Consider the following 18,168-nt stretch of genomic DNA (forward strand, 5'->3'; position numbering starts at 1 on the left):
CGAGGCACAGTGCAAAAGTGAAGGGTAGTGGGAATCAGAAAACTGAAGGTAGTTTGGATGAATTTTCCACCTAAAATGATGACTGCTAATAAATGCATAGTACATTTAAGAAAGGATAGGCTCCTAGCTCTTGCCAGTTCTTTCTTCTTCTTCCTCACCACTCCTCTCATGACTGTCTTGCCTGGATGACCCTCCTTGATTTGGCCTTTCTCTGCTATGGAGTTTCTATTGCCTAAGCCCACCTGTCCTTAAACTGTGGTCCTCAGATCCTGAACTCCTCAGTCCAGGCCAAACTCCAGCCCTGAAGGGAGCAGCTTCTTTGTCCCCAGCTTCTAGGTCTGAGCTGATGTGGCCTCCACTATAAATAAAAAAAATTTTATTGTGGTAAAATATATGTAACACAAAATTGATCATCTTAACCATTGTTAAGTGGCATTAAGTACATTAACTATATTCACATAATTTTGCAATCTCCCGAACTTTTCTTTTTCCTTTTTCACAATACAAAAATTTAATGAAAATTGATTAGTGAGTGTGTATAATCCACAGGGGGCTAAATGTTACCTGGAACTGCAGAAGAAACTTAGAATAGATGCTGGAGTAAATGTTATGTATTGTCATCATCTGATTCATCTTCCTTCAAAGATTCCTTGGCATGTTTCTCTACTTCTTCCCTTATACCTTTTGGAATAATTTCATGTCTTCCTTTAGTTAATTCACCAACCCTGCTGAGTTCTAATTTAAAAGATTTATTCTTAACTTCATCATGTACTATGTAAATATTTTTGCAACTTCTTAACAATAACATGGCACTTTTACAGGAAGCTTTTCTATTTTCTATCTTTGCAGCATGCCTGTCTTTGCCAAGGGCACAATCCCAATAACCATATGAAATATCTTGCAGAATTGTGCCCTGCCATTCACTCTGTAAGAGCCTACTGTAAAACTATAGCCAAAATCACTGCAGAATGTATATGCATGGCAACTGTGTCTACAAGATGTTTTTGTGGAATGTTATAGCCAAAGTTAGATCTAAAGTTGGAAGCTGCTTCTCTTGTTACCAAAGAAGGAGCATCTGTCAACAAACCTGCTACCACCATTCCAACATGCCAATCAATATTAAAAAGTCTTTTGTTGGAGCCTTCTTCATAAAGTTTAGGAAGACTCCCTTTTCTACCCCAAAGACACCACCATCTTTACCTCTGAGTCCAGTGACTGTACTACTATTTTCCACAGCCTTCATAGCATATTCAACTAAAATCTCTTCCATCAGGAGATCATGTAGAGGCTGACAAGTCATACCTGGTGTCAATTGAGCTCTTTGTTCTAAAACAAGAAGAACGCGTAGGGCTTCCAGGCCTCCAGATACTTTTCATTTTATAAAACTGAAACTTTATACTAATTAAACAGTAATTCCCCATCCCTTCCTCCTGCTAGTCCCTGGCAACCACCATTCTACTTTCTGTAGGAATTTCATGACTCGAGGTAGCTTGTATCAATAGAATCACACAGTATCTGTTTTGTGTGTGTGTGTGTGTGTGTGTGTGTGTGTGTGTGACTGGCTTATTTCACTTAGCATAATATCCTCATCCATGTTGCAGTATGGGTCAGAGTTTTCTTCTTTTTTAAGGCTGAATAATATTTCATTGTACATATGTACCACATTTTGTTCATTCATCTGTTGATGGACATTTGGGTTCCTTCTACTTTTTGGCATTTGTGAATAAATGCTGCTAATAACATATCTTTTTGTGACCCTGCTTTTAACTCTTTTGGCTATATACTCAGAAGTGGAACTGCTAGACAATATAGTAATTCTATTTTTGGTGTTTTGAGAAATCACCATACTGTTTTCCTTAGTGGCTGCACCATTTTACATTCCCACCAGTGGGGCACAAGGGTTCCAGTTTCTCCACATCCTCACCAGCACTTATTATTATTGTTCAATAGTAGCCATTCTAATGGGTATGCGGTGACATCTCATTGTGGCTTTGATTATTTCCCTAATGATTAGTAATGTTGAGCATTTTTGCATATGCTTGTTGGCCATTTGTATATTTTCTTTGGAGAAATGACTGTTCAAATCTTTCATAAGAGTTCTTTATAGATGCTCAATATTAACCCCTTATCAGATATGTGATGTGCAAATATTTTCTCCCATTCTATAGTTTGCCTTTTCACTCTGTTGATTGTATCTTTTGATATACGGAAGTTGTGAATTTTGATGTGATCCAATTTATCTGTTTTTTCTTTTGTTGCCTATACTTTTGATGTCATATGCAGGAGATCACTGCCAAATCTAATGTCATGAAGCTTTCCACCTACGTTTTCTTGTAAGCATTTTATAATTCTAGGTCTTATGTTTAGGTCTTTGATCCATTTTGAGTTAACTTTTGTATGTGGGGTATGCACTATCAGTTTTGCTCAGAGTTTCCAACATGTAGCAGTGGTCACACAATGCAGTTAAGAAACGGACTCCTGTATTTCTACCTTGGATTGTAGGCTAAAATATGTCTTTCGTCCCCTTTCCCAACAAACACTTGCCCCTAGTCATGAAAGAGGCCATAAAAATGTAAGAAAACCAATGCAAAAATTTATATTTTATTTGAATTCAAAAAATTTAAAATTGCTTTCAAATTCAGGAAAGTACCATAATGCAGGACCCCAGGGGGAAGCCTCATATACAGAGACAGATAAATTAAATGTATATACTGCAGACAAGCCAAGAAGGTGTGTAGATTACATATTTACAGCACTGGATGTTTTCTGAAAACCATATTTATACATTTTATTACATTTACAAAAAAGGCTTCCACTACCGTTTACCTACAATAATGAAAAAAAATTTACACCTTTTTTTTTTCTTTTTTGGTACTGTACAAACTTTGTATAATAAAAATATATCTCTGTACAAAAGATTTTTTTTGTTTTTGTTTTACTTTATTTTTCCTCATGGGATGGTGATGGGTATATGGCGTAGATGGTGGGTGAAGGGCCTCACCTGCCCTGTTCCTTTCCAAGCCTCTGGAGGTGGAGAGAAATGCCAGGGGTGTGGAGGGTGATGCCCAGCAGAGTGCTGGGTGCCCCACCAGCAGGTGCTTCTCGAGCATCTCATGGAACTTTACAAGGAGACGCAGGGGAGGGATGGGGGGGCGGGAAGAGGCGTCCGCTGGGTGGTCTGAGAGGGGCATAAGAAGGGGGAAGGGAGTAGTCAAAGGAGAGGAGCGTCGGGGGGAAGGGAGTGTAAGAAATCAGGAGGGGAGCTTCCTGCACTTGTTTCCAGCCAAGGAAAGAGATGAGAGTGTGAGTGTGTCTGGATTGGCCGTCTCCCTCCAAGCCCAGGGTGCCGTGTCCCAGAGGTGGTGCGGCCAGGGGTAGGCTCCTGCCTCTGTCAGCCTCCATTGTGGCTGCTGGAAACGGACGCCTCTCACTTTACTCTTAACGTCAGTCAGATCTTCTAATTGTTCCAACCTAGAATTTGCTTAAGAACCAGGTGTCGCTGTCCCTCCGCTCCTGCACATTTCTATTTGTTATTTCAATATGTGATATGACCCTCTGAGGCCAGCATGTCACACATGTACAGAGGCTTAAGCTTGTGGGGGCCTTCCTGAGGACAGAGAAAGTGGCTCTAAATGCTATACTTTGATTCCTAAACTCTTGAACTTCCCAACAATGCTTATGGAATTCATGAATGACCCAAGCATAATATAGCTGTCAAAATAAATCAAATCCACTTGCAAGGAGCTGGAGAGTGTGACTTTCAGCCACTCCGTTGTTTTGATTCAGGACCTGCCAGGACTTTTACTGGCTATGGTCAGCGGCTGCTGGGAGCCAAGGAGCCAGCACCAACCGCAGGCCTGGGGAGCTGAGTCCTTGCCCTGAGGCTGCCTACGCGGAGACAGCAGAACCCAGATAGGACACACAGGTGTCTTGTCTGGCTTTCCAGACCTGGCCACAGTGCTACCGCAGAGATTCATCGGCTCCTCCCTTCTTAGCTGCCCCTTCTAGACCGGGGTTTCTGGCAGCTGGTGTAGTGGACTTTGGGGCGGACTGATCTGGGTTTGCATTCTGACTCCACACTTCCTAACTCTGTGGCCCACATGTCTTTACCTTTCCAGGCTTCTGTTTTCTCATCTGTCAAAGGGAAATAATAAATCCTACGTTTTGGTGTTATTGTGCAGACTAGAAATACTATAGGTAAAGTGTCAGGCACAGAGAATAAATGCAGTACATGATAGCCATTGTTTTTTGGGTACCAGGGCAGGCTTGCTCCCCTGTTCTCTCAAGAACCCTGCTGCTGCCCCCAGACCTGGCATCCTCTCTGGGCCGCAGACTTGTCTTCTCTTCTCTTTCTCAGTTGACAGCCAGACTTGACCTTGGGCTCCCAGCCAGACTCTTGCCCTATCCTCCCCGGTTCTCCCTTCTTTCCCAGTGCTTCCCAGGACCCAAACGACTTTTTAATCCACTGGGTTTAGAACTCAATAAAATTGTGTTTGAAAAAAATAAACTGATTTTCAATCTATTTCCAAAGACTTTTTTCCTGCCCTTGGGGTAATCCTTGCTGCCACTGTGCAGTTGGGGCCGTCCATCAGCAGACAGCTGGTTTCTGCACGCTGACCACACCATGGGATGTGTCCTACTCTTACAGTCACTGAGTCACTGTGTCCTCACACATGGGATGGGCGGGGGGCATATTGGTTTGAAAGCTGACCGTACCTCCCCGTCTTCATCTCTTCTCTGTGTGCGGGGAACAGGGCATGAAGCATCCTTCATGAGCACTTCTATTTTTGAAGCCTTTATGGTCTCTTCCGGAGGACGTGAATGGAGGAGCGGTGTGTGTGTGTGTATGTAGTCAGGCCCATACACACACACACACACATCCACAAGTTGCTTTGCTATTTTAAATCCATAAACTTTCTTCCTCCATCTGCAACCCCTCTTCCTTTTCTGCCTTTTCAGGACACGGCAGGAGTCCTCTCCAGGGTGACGGGCATAGATGGCGGCAGGGCGAGGGTCCGAGTCCCAGCAGTAGCAGACACAGGCAGAGAGACGAACGAAGATGGGCACTGGGCACTGTGCTCAGGGGAGCCTACTTCCTGCCCCCTGGGGAACTGGGAACAAACAGATCACACCTGGGTTTGCAAAGGAAAAAGAGGCAGTGGGAGGGGAGGGGCCGGGAGCAGAGGAAGAAAAGCAAAGCAGCAAAGCAAAGAAGGAACAAGCGGGAAAGAGATGAATCACCTCGCTCTTCACTTTGATTTTCATCTTCCCAGGTTGGGGATGGGGGTAGGTAGGGAATGCGTGCAGCACAATATGAATTTTTCTGTCTTTTTCCCTTGCAGGGCCAACTTCGCCATTAGACCTGGAGGCCTGGTGCTTGGGGGCCACCATACTTTTAGGAGCCCAGGAAAACATTCTAACTTTAGTTCCTTTCAAAATCAGATGAAAAAAAATGACTAGGATAATAATGGATCGGTAATAAAGAATCCAGGCTGGATTATATTCATTTTTGTAGTGACACAGTTGTGAAATCTCATTTTTAATACTTGTTTTTAATGGAGGAAGGGTCGGCACACATCATCACACAGCCCTGTTCCTCTGCCCTGTTACTCGCTGGCTGCACAGGCCTCGTTGCTTCCCTAGTAGGGTGTTTATTTTAATTTCTGCTTTTCTCCTTGGCATTATTTTAAAAAAGTTACCATCTAGTCACTCATTTGAAATATGTGGGTGTCTGTTCAGGGTGGCTCTTGCTTTCTTTGTGCTCCAGCTGTGGGCAGAAGTGGTCAGAGGGGCTGTGCTGGAGACCGCTGGGCTGGGCAGTGGGTTTGGAGCCTACTGGCAAGGGGCCAATGCTGAGGGCTGCCCAGACGTGGAGCCGACCCGGAGGTGACAGCATGGTGCACACCAGCACCTGGAACCCAGCAGAGCCCAAGTGTGGAGCAAGAGTGCGTGTGCGGAGGTCAGGGGGCATTCTTGTTTCTTTCCTACACTGTTCAATAATTCATGCAGTGAATCAGATTCGTCACTGATCATCTCCAAGCCCCGATTTACATCGTCAGAGGGGATTTTTCTTTTTCTCTTTTGCCTTCTGTTGATAAGAGTTCTGAGTAGGAAAAAGTGAAGATTGGGCACACAGATGAAACTTTAGGAGTAATTTTGGCAGGCTAAAACAATCCCACTGGAATAAGGGGGAACCCTTATCTAAATGTTTGTTTTGGAGAGACGTAAAAAGATGGGGAAGAGCTCTTTCCATAAATTGTTTGTATTCAGGAGCTGCATCTGCTGCATCCCTGACTCGCTCACCATCTGGGACTCAGGCTGAGGCTGTGAAATCCTCCTGGAGTTGTGAGGTGGAAAGGGAGTAAAGCACGTCAGGGGCTGGGCAGTGATAATGACCTTCGCTGCTCTTGTAACCCCCTCGGCAGGAACCGTCCCTAACATCCCCGTTGGTGGCCTTCTCAGGCCCCCTCATACAAGCCTGTTTCCTCACTGCACTGCCATTTGTGTGTGGCTGGGAATATCCACCACGTGAGCTGCCGTGCACAGGAGTGTGGAGAAGGAGCACGGCACTAGCCCTGGGTTTGGCTGGTGGCCCACTTGGTGGATTTTCCACTGCCCTCACTGGAAATCCCTACCTGGCTGGCTCTGTGACTCTTCTCCCCAGAGCCCTTTAGCCCAGGACCTGAGAGAGGGCATCTGCCTATCCCCAGAAAGCAGGATGTGTGGGAGGACAGTTCTCAGAGGGGAGAAGCTTGGACATCGTGTTGGGGCAACTCCTGAAGGGTCCCAGGTCCCAGAGGTGAGGGTGTCATCGAAGGAGGACACAGTGAGGAAGAGGCAGTGCCTTTTAGATTCATCAGTTCCTTCCCAGTGGACCTGTCAGATGCATGCCTGCGTGCGTGTGTGCGTATGTGCGTGTGTGTGTGCATGACCGTGTACACATGCAGGTCTGTCTGCCCCTCTGTCCATATCTTGCGGGGCTCCTCCCCTCTGTTGTGCTCAATGTGATGGGGAATTTTGTAAGTCAACCTGCCTAGGCTCTGGTGCTCAGTTGACGGGTCAAACACCAATCTGGATATTGCTGTGAAGGTATCTTTTTAGATATGATTAACATTGAAATCAGTAGACTTTGAGTCTCCACAATGTGTGTGGGCCTCATTCAATCAGCTGAAGGCCTTAAGAAAAAGACTGAGGTGCTCCGAGGAGGAAGGAATTCCCTCTCTGACTGCCTTCGGACTCAAGATGACAGCATCAACTCCTGCTGGGATTTCTAGCCTGCTGGCCTGCCCTGTAGATTTCCACCTTGCCAGCCAGTTCCTTAGATGAGTGTCTCTCTTATCTCTATATAACATATACATATAACTCTGTGGAGATGCATATCTATATATAGATGGATAGGTATGGATATACATTGATACAGAGATGTATAGGTATATGTATTGCATTTATAGTGTATGAAAGTATATATATACACAATATACCTATATACACACATATATGTGCATCTCTGTATAGCTCTACAGATCTCCAGGGCTTGACTTCGACCCAGAGGATGTATATATCCAGTTGGTTCTGTTTCTCTGGAGAGAAACAGACTAATCCACGTCGATGTTCTGCCAAGTCCAGGGGCGGGGAGCACAGTTTCTGCAGCCAGCCAGCCTGGGATGGGATTTTGAACCCACCCCTTCTGAGCTGTGTGATCTTGCTCAAGTTAATTTCTCTGCAGCTCAGGTTTCTCATCTGTAATGGGGCTCCCAGTAGCCTCTACCTCACAGGGGGTGCAGGGATTCAATATGTTAGATCCACAAAGGGCCTGGTTCAGTGCCTGATACACAATGATGCTCAGTGCACAGCTCTCCTCTCACTGGGTGTGTCTATGTGGCGTGTGCGACTCCGTTGGGTGGAGCCCCTGGCATGCACAGGTCCCTGTCTGTGCCTGTCATGACCTGTCTTCCTCCCACACCCTTGCTCACCGGCTGCTGGAGGCGGGGCTCTCGGTGGCGGTGGTGGCAGCCAGGCCGGGTGGCTATACCGCTGTACATACTGTGCTGACTGTGAACTCCGCCTCGCTGGCCATGATGTCTGTGGGCTGGATGTTGCGGTCGTACATTGGGTTCTCAAACGTCGCCCGAACATTGGTGTTCTCATGGCCAGCGTAGCCATTGAAGGGAACTTTGGGTCTTCTCCTGGCAATAAAAGAGGAAGTGACCAGAGCATGAAAAGAGTGACACAGAGAGGCTTAGGGGTCTGATGCGGTGGGGGGGTGGGGGGGTGGGCGCTGCAGGGAGAGAGGGAGGGCCCGCCTGATGCCCATCCCGCCTCCTTCCTGTGTGGTACCTGTGCTTGTAGAGATAGAGCACGAAGCCCGCAATGATGAGGGCGATGAAAGGCACCAGGATCGCGGCTGCCACCGAGCTGCTGTTGGAAGCAAAGTGGCGACCGATGGACTCGGGGTCTGACTCCAGCAGCCTGAGGTCTGTAAAGTCCCAAAGCAAAAAAATCAAGTCACAGAGACACAGTTTGAGGCTCTGTCGGCTGCCCTCCCTGACTACACACTCTTGGGGAGCAGGGCTGCCACTCAGGGTGCTCCTCACTCCTGCTCAGCACGGGAGGCAGGTGTGCCCAGGGCTGCCCGCCTGCCTCCACGTGTGCGCTCAGTCCTTGGGGGCAGGGTCCTGCATGCATCTACCTTGTGCCACTCAGATGGCACCCAGAGGACCACCCGCAGAGGAGCCTGAAACCATGGCTCAACGGAAACTCGTAATTACAAGGGTTTCTTTTGGCTGTAGCAGCCTTTTATCAGATGAAACCTTACAGGGACACCAAAATATAAGATAGATGAAGGCAAAACTGTTCTGGTTGAAGCTGAGGTACCTCCTTCTGGAAGGCATCTTCCTTCCTCGCCCTCCCCCTGCAGACTGGGAAGGCTCAGAATAACACAAGTAGACACTGTGGCCCCCGTTAGGCACCCTGCTAACTGAGGGGCTGGAGCTCTGAGGGGACAGGATGTCTGCTGTGGAGCCAGGACAAAAACTGTGATTTTCTAAGGCATTTGCAGCATGCCTGGTCATCTTGGAGTAGGTGAAGGGTGCTGTGTGGAAGACAGTGGTCTCAGTCCATGCAGCTCACAAGGGCAGAGCTGGGGCAATTCCGGGGGAGGAGCAGTGTGGGTGGGAGAGGCGGGGGCAGACCGTGGCTCAGTCCAGAGAAGCTTTCCGGAGCTCGGAGCCAGAGGACGTGCAGTGGACTGCCTTGGCAGGCAGGGGCCCTGGGGACGGGAGGTGTCAGTGCCTGGGGTACAGAGAGGCTCTCACGTACCCATGGCTGCCTCCTGTTTCCCTCTCCCCTGCTTCTGAGAAACTAGACCCCTCCTGCTACCAGAGTCTGAGGCTGGGCACCTGGAGGCTCTAGGCCGGGACCAGGCTCCAAGGTGTGGATGTTTGACATGAATGACAGGAAGCATGCTAGGTAAAGAGGCCAGGGAAGGACCAGGGAGGGAAGTGGCCTTGACTCTCAGTTTTCTCATCTGTACAATGGGCACAAAACCAGCCTTCTAGGACTGGGCTAGGGCAGAAATGACATCACAGTAAAGGCACCCCGGGAGCCCTAAGACACTCCACAATGTCACTGTTCATTGAGGCAGGGGTGACCCCTGAGGACTGGCTGGGGGTGTGGCTGGGGGCTGTATCTAAGACCCAGTGTCCCTGGAGTTGGGGGCTCTCCCCTCCAGGTCTGAGCAGGAAACTTTGTCAAAGGTTGAGTGGGTCATGCATATGTGTTTGCTTTTGGAGAGATATTCCATAGCTTTTGTCAGAATCTCAAAAGGCATCCCTGATCCCAAAGAGGCCAAGCACCCCCGCCTCACACTGTTCAACTTCCCCAGTCCTCTACCTGCCTGCGGCACACACGGTTTCTCTCCCACCCACCTGGGCCCACACTTCCGGGGGACAAGCACTAGTTACCCAGTCTTTGAAAGCCGAACTGCCCAAAGCCTTGGCCCTTGACGGAGCCTTGGTAGATGAAGGTGCCCCCGGAGGACTCTGACGAGACCTGTGATGGAGGGGAGCACAGAGAGCAAGTGGGAGGCTGCTGGAAGGATCTAGAACTCCTCTCTCATCGTACATGCTGCCCAGCAGGTCAGAGTCACCCACTGACCTGCTGCTCCGACACTCAGGGTTCTCTGCCCACACCCACGCAAGGGTGGGCATGACCGGGGAGCCCGGGGTGGGGCAGGGGCACCATCTACATGTATGAGGTAGGAGGAAGATTTTATTTTCTACTGGTCAAATCACTTAATCTGTCTGTGCCTCAGCTTCTCATATGCAAAATGAGAATAGTAACAGTACCTATGTCATAGGGTGGCTGTAAGGATGAAATGAGTTAATAAAGATGAAACACTTCAGAATGCTTAATTTATAGGCCTTAGATGCATGGTAGCTGTTATTACTGTGATGAAAAACCACCTTTTGGAGCATTAGGAACATACAGAGCCATGGTGAAAATGTCCCTTGCAGATTAAAGGTATTGGAGAGTTCGTCACAGTTCTAAGAGCTATTAATTTTTTAGGGGGCGTAGCTGGGGACCTAACTCCTGCCACTGATGCTCATGTGACACACGCAGATCCCCAAATGTGCAGTCTGGGGCCACGGCAGCTGAGGGCATGCTGTGAGGATGCCTGCGCTCCTGGCTACTTCCAACCTATACTCCGTGGCTAGAAGCAGCCTCTGTCTGCCCTCCCCAGCTGTCCCCCAAAACACGCCTCACTGGCTATCGAAAGGCTCCACGGTTGTTTGGTGTCCTAGGCAGTAGCTCCAGCTGTTCCTGGCCCTCTGGAGCCTGATCGTCATCTTCCCCTGGCCTGCACTCCTAGCTCCATGTCCCAGCTTTGACCCTCCTGGATGGTGGAGTCTATTGTTCCTGCACAGCTTTTGGGCCACGATGATTGAAGCTGGCTCATACTTGGATTACGAAGGGGACCTACAGATACCCTTGGGCCTACCAAGGAACTACCCGTATGTGCCAGTCCCTGGAGAAGCCACTTGGTTCTCCTGATGTGCTTATGAAGCAAAGTCAACGCTGCCACAGCCCTCCACCAGCTGGTCCTGTCCATGAGAATGCACTGTGACTCCCTAGCTCTCTGCTATTCTGCTCTACCATGACCTCTCACTTCATTCTATGCTTTCTCTTCTAGCTCCAGCAATCCAAGACAGAGAAATGGAGGACGTGGCAGGGGATGCTATGCTCAACTCCACTATGTGTGACATAGGAAGGTATGGCCAGAGAACTGTCACTGGAGACCCAGCTTCCACCTCAAGAAAGCCCTAGAATAGAATGTCTTTTCCACAAGGGAATGCAAGAAAGTTCTATCCCTCTGCCATGTCCTGGTCTCTCAAAGCTCTGCTAAATCACTGACAATCTGCATCCTCAAGTGTGAGCAGAAGTTCAAGGTAGTCACGTGAGACTCACTGCCTTCTTCCAGCTCCCACCCACCACATCAATACCTTCAACTAGCCTGAATTCCCTCTGCCCCCGATCTTCATCCCTTGCTTTCTGTTCAAACAACAGAACTTACTCCAACTCTCTGGCTTTTAAAATCTTTTCCTTTGCCTGTTTCATTAGCAGATGAGGACCCTCTTGCTGCTCCTAGGCAGGGCCTCACAGAAAACCTCCTCCCAAGTTTCCAGATTGATCCTAGGAGTTCACACACCCTTTTGTCCTCCTCTTCCCTGTCAGTGGTCTGGGAATCAGGGGAGGAGGTGAGTTTGCTGAACTTACGTGTCCATCTAAAGCCCAGTGATCATCTCTGAACTTATTCACAAAGATCTCCACCGGCCCTGTAATCTGGTACACCTGGAGTAGGAGATGAAAATCTTCTTTCTTGTAAGTTCCTGGGAAATAAAGTTCTGGGGTTACACACGAAAGATCTGGGAAAATTTCAAAACTAAAATTTGTGGGTTGGTGGGTGTAAGTTTCTGGGTGGAATTTCATGTGTAGATGTTGATATAAACATTCCCCACATACCTTTAGGTTGTAAGTGTAGTGTTGAGTGTGGGTTTGTGTAGGCTGAATGTGGTTATATGCAAGAATTATTAAGATATGCATATGTATGTTAATAATTGGATTACTGGGTTGAGGTTGTGATCCTATTGACACAGGCATGTGTGAGAATATGATTTTGTGTGTTTTAATCTGTCCACTGATGTACAGATAGTTCAATGGGTGCAACAGTTCACGAGGGCGTGGCCATGGGAGCATGTGAATGTGTCTATCATGTGTGAAATGAGCAAATGTCATCCCGCAGTTGCATAGGTGTGTGCACGTATGAATGCGTAGATAGGATTGTATGTGGGGTTGTGCATTAACATGTTAATTCACTCACACATTGATTTATCTATCCACGTATTCAACAAACACTGTTTTCTAAGGTACTTTTTCTGATGATAGGAAGATTGAAAATTGGGAAAATTTTAGAAAATGCCGAGATGCATGAAGAAAAAATAATCTCTCCTGATCTCACTAAGAAATAACCACGTTACTGTAAATAATTCCAGTTTTCTTTCTTAGGAATGTAATGTTTTCCTTTAAAAAACTGGAGTCATATTTTAAATATATTATAATGAATGCATTTCCCTTAACACTGGCATAATATTTCATCTAGTAGATCTACCATCATTAAAATACCCATTTCTCTGTTTTAGGGAAATTTTCTAGTTCCAGTTTTTACATACCACAAATGGCCTTGTAATGGGAACAGCCTTTATTTAAAAATGTTTGACTCCCTCCATATCTTCTTATGACAAAAATTGTTAGAAATGTAATTAATGGGTCCAATCATTTTCAAGCATCTTGATACAAATCGCCAAATTGTTTTCCCAGAACTGTACCATTTTAGAATTTGGTCTTCATGGCTGAAACCGACCTGCACTAAGTGTTATCATTTAAAGACACTCTTGAGTTGATAGTGTAAGTGGAAAATGACGTTTTGTGTTTACTTTTTTTTTGATGATTGCTGAGAAATATTTTTTCCTTTGTTTGTTGACTGACTGTACTTTGGCTCCTGGGAAGTCTCTGCCCCTATTTTTGGTTCAGTTTAGGGATATCAGTCTTTTCCCTTTGTTTGTAGGAGTTCTTTATATATTCAAGTTATTAATATTTACCATTTAAACATTTCCCTTTAGTCCATGGTGCTTTATTATGTAACGATGAATAGACATTTCCTCTTCCCTGACTACCAGACAAGTCTGAGCCTTGCATGACAGTATGATGCAATGCCATTAGGCTCATCCTTGCTAAGGGTATGTGCCCATCCATCCTCCTGGCTTCCATAGAGAGGTCTGCTCCTTACCAGCCAAGTGCAGCTCCACGCCGCTGTGGTCAATCATGGTGGCATTGACCTTGCTGTTGGCAACTTGGAAGCCAGTCACTCTGAGCATGGCTGGCTGCTTCTTCCCCTGGTATTCATAGGCCCCTTTCCACAGGGAATTCTTGGCAAAAACATCACCAGGAACTAGAGGAATTGAGAAATACAGGTGAGGAGGACTTTGTGTGTGCTTCCAGAATTGGAGTGACCTGATGACTGATCCCAGCCCACTCACTGGGATTGTTTCCTTTCCCCAACGTCTAACGTGGGGAGGGTGGTAGAACGCTCTGGCCTCTTCTCCTCTTGTGTCTCAGAGTGGATGGGTGGAGGGAACTGAAATAAATATCCACGCCCATGTTCACTGCAGCATCATTCGCAATGGCCAACATAGGGAAACAACCCAAATGTCCGTGAATGAATGAACAAATAAAGAAAAGGGTATATATACATACACTATGGAATACTAGACAGCTTTTAAAAAGAAGGAAATTCTTTCATTTGCGGCAACATGTACGAACTGGAGGACCTTACGTTAAGTGGAACAAGCCAGGCACACAAAGACAAATATCATATGATCTCACTTACATATGGAATCTAAAGAAGTTGAACTCATTGGAGTAGAGAGTAGAATGATGGTTATAGAGGCTGGGGCAGAGTGGAGGGTGATGGGGAGATGGTCAAAGGGTACAAAGGTTCCATTTTGGTTCAGTTTAGGGATATCAGTCTTTTCCCTTTGTTTGTAGGAGTTCTTTATATATTCAAGTTATTAATATAACTTGGATTAATATAACTTGGAGGTATAAGTTTTGGTGATCTACTGTATGTCATGGTGACTATAGTTAATAAGAATGGATTGTACATTTCAAAATTGCTGAAAGAGTAGACTTTTTTGTTGACATGGAGTTTTGCTCTTGTTGCCCAGGTTGGAGTGCAGTGGTGTGATCTCAGCTCACTGTAACCTCTGCCTCCTGGGTTCAAGCAATTCTACTGCCTTAGCCTCCCAAGTAGCTGGGGTTATAGGCATGCATCACCATGCCAGGCTAATTCTGTATTTTTAGTAGAGATGAGGTTTCAACATGTTGGTCAGGCTGGTCTCAAACTCCTGACCTCAGGTGATCTGCCCACCTCGGCCTCCCAAAGTGCTGGGATTACAGGCGTGAGCCACCACGCCCGGCCAAAAGAGTAGATTTCAAATGTTCTCATCACAAAAAAATAACTAAGTGAGATGATAGGTATGTTAATTAGCTTATTTATTCCATAATGTATATATATAGAATAATATCACATTGTACCCTATAAATATATGTTTATTATTTGTCAATTAAAATTAAATTACTTAAAAAGATATAGAGAGGGAACTAGAAAATGAGGGAGAGAAGAAGGAAGAAGAAAAGAGGAGAAAAGGAGAAGTGTTTAAGAGATGGAGAAAGGGAAGAGGGGAGAAGAGAAAGAAAACTGACATGTCAGTATAGCATGGTGAATCGGAACATGGGCAAGTGAAGTCAGACAGACCCAGAGTCTAATCTTAGCTCTGTCACTTATCAGTTGTCTGATCATGTGCAAAAGGCTTAACTTTCTCCCTGTAAAGGCTATGCCTGTATTCCTATAAATGGTGGCCATCCCGTCTACCTTATCAGGGTTATTGTAGGGGTTAAATGACTAATGTTGTAAATTGTATGTTATATGATATTGCATGTGTAAAAGCGCTTAATCGGTGATAGCTACTAAAATTGTCATTCATCCTTGTAATCATTCTCTATGGCAATTATTATGATCTCTATTTTACTGAAGCTTAAGAGGCGAAGCTCACTTGTCCAAGGAAACAGCTGGTCAGTGACCAAAATGGCACTCAAATTGAGTTTCTGATGGCAAATCTAGCCTCGTTTCCTGCATAATACACATGCTAATGTGATAAATAAAAGTAGAAGGTTCATAAAAGGATGTGATAGTCTCTAAGAATCTGGCATTGGCCAGGCCACATCTGCAGTCTGTGTCCAGTTCTGGATGTGATACTTGGAAAGACCCCAGACCTATCTTAAACTGTAACCATTTCCAGGAAGCTCCCCAGGCATGACCTGGGTCGATGTGTTTGTATGACCACACACTGGCCAGTCCTACGCCAGGAGGGGCTGTAGTAATTAACAGTTCCAGAGCTTCCAGTTGGAAGGCACTAGCTCTTTCTTCCAGATGAAGTTTCTGCTTCCTTCAGGCTCACTTTCTTCTGAAGTCTGCCTGGGCTGGGGAGGTGGGTAGGGAAAGCCATCCAGATCTATAGATAGTTTTCATGGCCTTCCTCTAGGCACTCAGCAACTCTCAGCAACTCGTGTTTTCTGGCTAACTCTGTGAAAAGAGTAACACCAGTTTCTTGAGCCAATGATCTGGACCATACATACTCAAGGCTTGGGTGAGCGGTGGCTCCCGGGCAGTATTGATGGGTCTCCCACTGGGCCGGACCTCTGCTGGGGAAAAAGAGTGGAAGAAAACAGGTTCAGTTTTTGGTTCATACTCTGTTGGAAAAATAATGGCCACCTGTCTGACCTTAGGTCAATGGGTTCTTTGAGATCTTGCTTTGGACTTACTACTTTTTAGACCAGGAGGTGGACTACTTTGATGGTCTGATGATGCTGTGGATCCCTCTCAGAATAAAAAAATATTAAGAGTTACAAAGGAAGTCCATTTTATTAGCTGGAGTTATTAAAATAGTAGACAAGACATTAGCATATAGTGGTATATGTGATACTTTATCACTATATTAAATAATGGGATCTAGCAGCGAGTCTAGAAATGACCATAATCTTGAAGTAGTCAGGAACATGAACAATATTTCATGATATTGGTAGCAACGGGAATGTAAACAAAAATCTCTTCAATTTCTATGGGTGACAAAGTCACAGGTGCTAACACTCCTAATGGTTGTTGTCTACGTTCAGAATTAAAGGAGCTGCTACATTCCAGTAAAAAGTAAAGGAAAGGCCGGGCGCGGTGGCTCACGCCTGTAATCCCAGCACTTTGGGAGGCTGAGGCGGGCGGATCACAAGGTCAGGAGATCGAGACCACGGTGAAACCTCGTCTCTACTAAAAATACAAAAAAATTAGCCGGGCGCGGTTGTGGGCGCCTGTAGTCCCAGCTACTCGGGAGGCTGAGGCAGGAGAATGGCGGGAACCCGGGAGGCGGAGCTTGCAGTGAGCTGAGATCCGGCCACTGCACTCCAGCCTGGGCGACAGAGCGAGACTCCGTCTCACAAAAAAAAAAAAAAAAAAAGTAAAGGAAAATAAAGGTGTACATTTTCCCATCCAAGTGCACAGACTCCCTGAATGCCCTCATTGAAAACTTTGGGGAGGCTGAGGCAGAAGAATGGAGTGAAGCCAGGAGGCAGAGCTTGCAGTGAGCCAAGATCGCACCACTGCACTCCAGCGTGGGCGACAGAGCAAGATTCCATCTCAAAAAAAAAAAAAAAAAAAAAAAAAGAAGTCCTGTCCTCGACTGTGCTTTCCTTCCAGATGCCTCGCATGAAGGAGGAACTTCTACCCATCAACAGTGAGCTCTGTGAGCCCTGGTGGGGGTTGCAAAGGAGTGCATTCCTCCCTTGGAATGATGAGATTAAGACCAAGAAGCCCTCACAGGCAAAGCAAAGGCAAAAGCTCTGGGCCTGAGCCAGACAGCCAAGGTTCAGGTCCCAGCAGTGTCACTTAATGACTGTGTGACCTTGACTAGTAACTTTACCACTCAGAGTCTTTGCCTCCTCATTTGAAACATGGAAAAAACTAAAACATACTTCACAGGTCTATGCTGAATAAATGAGGTTATGAACAGAAAGTCATGGTCAGTAAATATTGATGTCTTTTCTTCTTTTGCAGAGAAACAATAGAAAGTCTGCCTTGTTGCCATTAAGGGTGGGCTTCCCACTGTCTGCCCTGGCGGGGAGCACAGCTTTAGCAAACCTCCTTCAACTCTGGAGGTCAGCCTATGCCTGAGTATACAGAATGCTACGGAGAAAGTTTCTGCAGTGACTCAATGCAAGTGTACTTCTGAACAGAATGCTTTATCGTCTTAGGTTTCGTAAGATGAAGGGAGCAAAGAAGGAGAGAGCATCTTATGTGTGAGGTACTGTGACAGGCACTTCCTCATGTACTCTGCTCTCAAAACTCTGAAGTAGAGATTATTGTCCCCATGTTACAGCAGAGAAACTTGTTGAGAGGCAGAGAAATGAAAGGGCTTGCTCAAGATCATAGAGTCACGGGTTGAATTCAGCTGCATCTAAAACATTATATATTTTTAAATAAAAGTAGCTATACTAATAGATTAAAATATTTAAGAATAAGTATAACCAAACAAATGCAAGACTTGTACACTGAAAAATATAAAACATCCAAATAAATGGAAGGACATCACATGTTCATTGATTGGAAACCTTAATACTGTTCAGATGGCAATACTCCCCAAATTGATCTACAGATTCAATGCAATTCCTGCCAAAATTCCAGCTCTCTAGTTTGCAGAATTTGACAAGCCAATCTTAAAATCTGTGTAGAAACAAAAGGCAAAACAATAGGCAAACAATCTTAAAAAAGAACAAAGTTGGATAATTGATACTTTCCAATTTTTTTCTTTTCTTTCATTTAAAAAAATATTTTTATTTAGAGACAAAATCTTGCTCTGTTATCCAGGCTGGAGTGCAGTGGTATAATCATAGCTCACTGTAACCTCCAAATCCTGAGCTCAAGTGATCCTCCCACCTCAGCCTTCTGAAGAGCTAAGACTACAGGCATACACCACCACTCCTGGCTAATTTCTTCACTTTTATTTT

At 45.8% G+C, this 18,168-nt stretch overlaps 1 protein-coding gene and 1 pseudogene across 1 annotated transcript in view; both read right to left on the minus strand.

The window, feature by feature from the left end:
* Window positions 1-607: 607 nt before the first annotated feature.
* Window positions 608-3,977, minus strand: LOC112625211 (annotated as a pseudogene).
* Window positions 2,586-18,168, minus strand: part of CSMD2 (CUB and Sushi multiple domains 2) — a 655,178-nt gene continuing 639,595 nt past the window's right edge. Inside the window, exons 65-71 of the mRNA XM_025355777.1 lie at window positions 15,754-15,816; window positions 13,346-13,507; window positions 11,776-11,888; window positions 9,963-10,050; window positions 8,338-8,476; window positions 7,974-8,186; window positions 2,586-5,111 (exon numbers count right to left, since the gene is read on the minus strand). Coding sequence (XP_025211562.1) covers window positions 8,027-8,186; window positions 8,338-8,476; window positions 9,963-10,050; window positions 11,776-11,888; window positions 13,346-13,507; window positions 15,754-15,816 — 725 coding nt within the window. The 3' untranslated portion in view covers window positions 2,586-5,111; window positions 7,974-8,026. The remainder of the gene's footprint in view (window positions 5,112-7,973; window positions 8,187-8,337; window positions 8,477-9,962; window positions 10,051-11,775; window positions 11,889-13,345; window positions 13,508-15,753; window positions 15,817-18,168) is intronic.

This window comes from Theropithecus gelada, chromosome 1 (genome assembly GCF_003255815.1).
Source record: "Theropithecus gelada isolate Dixy chromosome 1, Tgel_1.0, whole genome shotgun sequence".
In the NCBI taxonomy this organism is placed as follows: domain Eukaryota; kingdom Metazoa; phylum Chordata; class Mammalia; order Primates; family Cercopithecidae; genus Theropithecus; species Theropithecus gelada.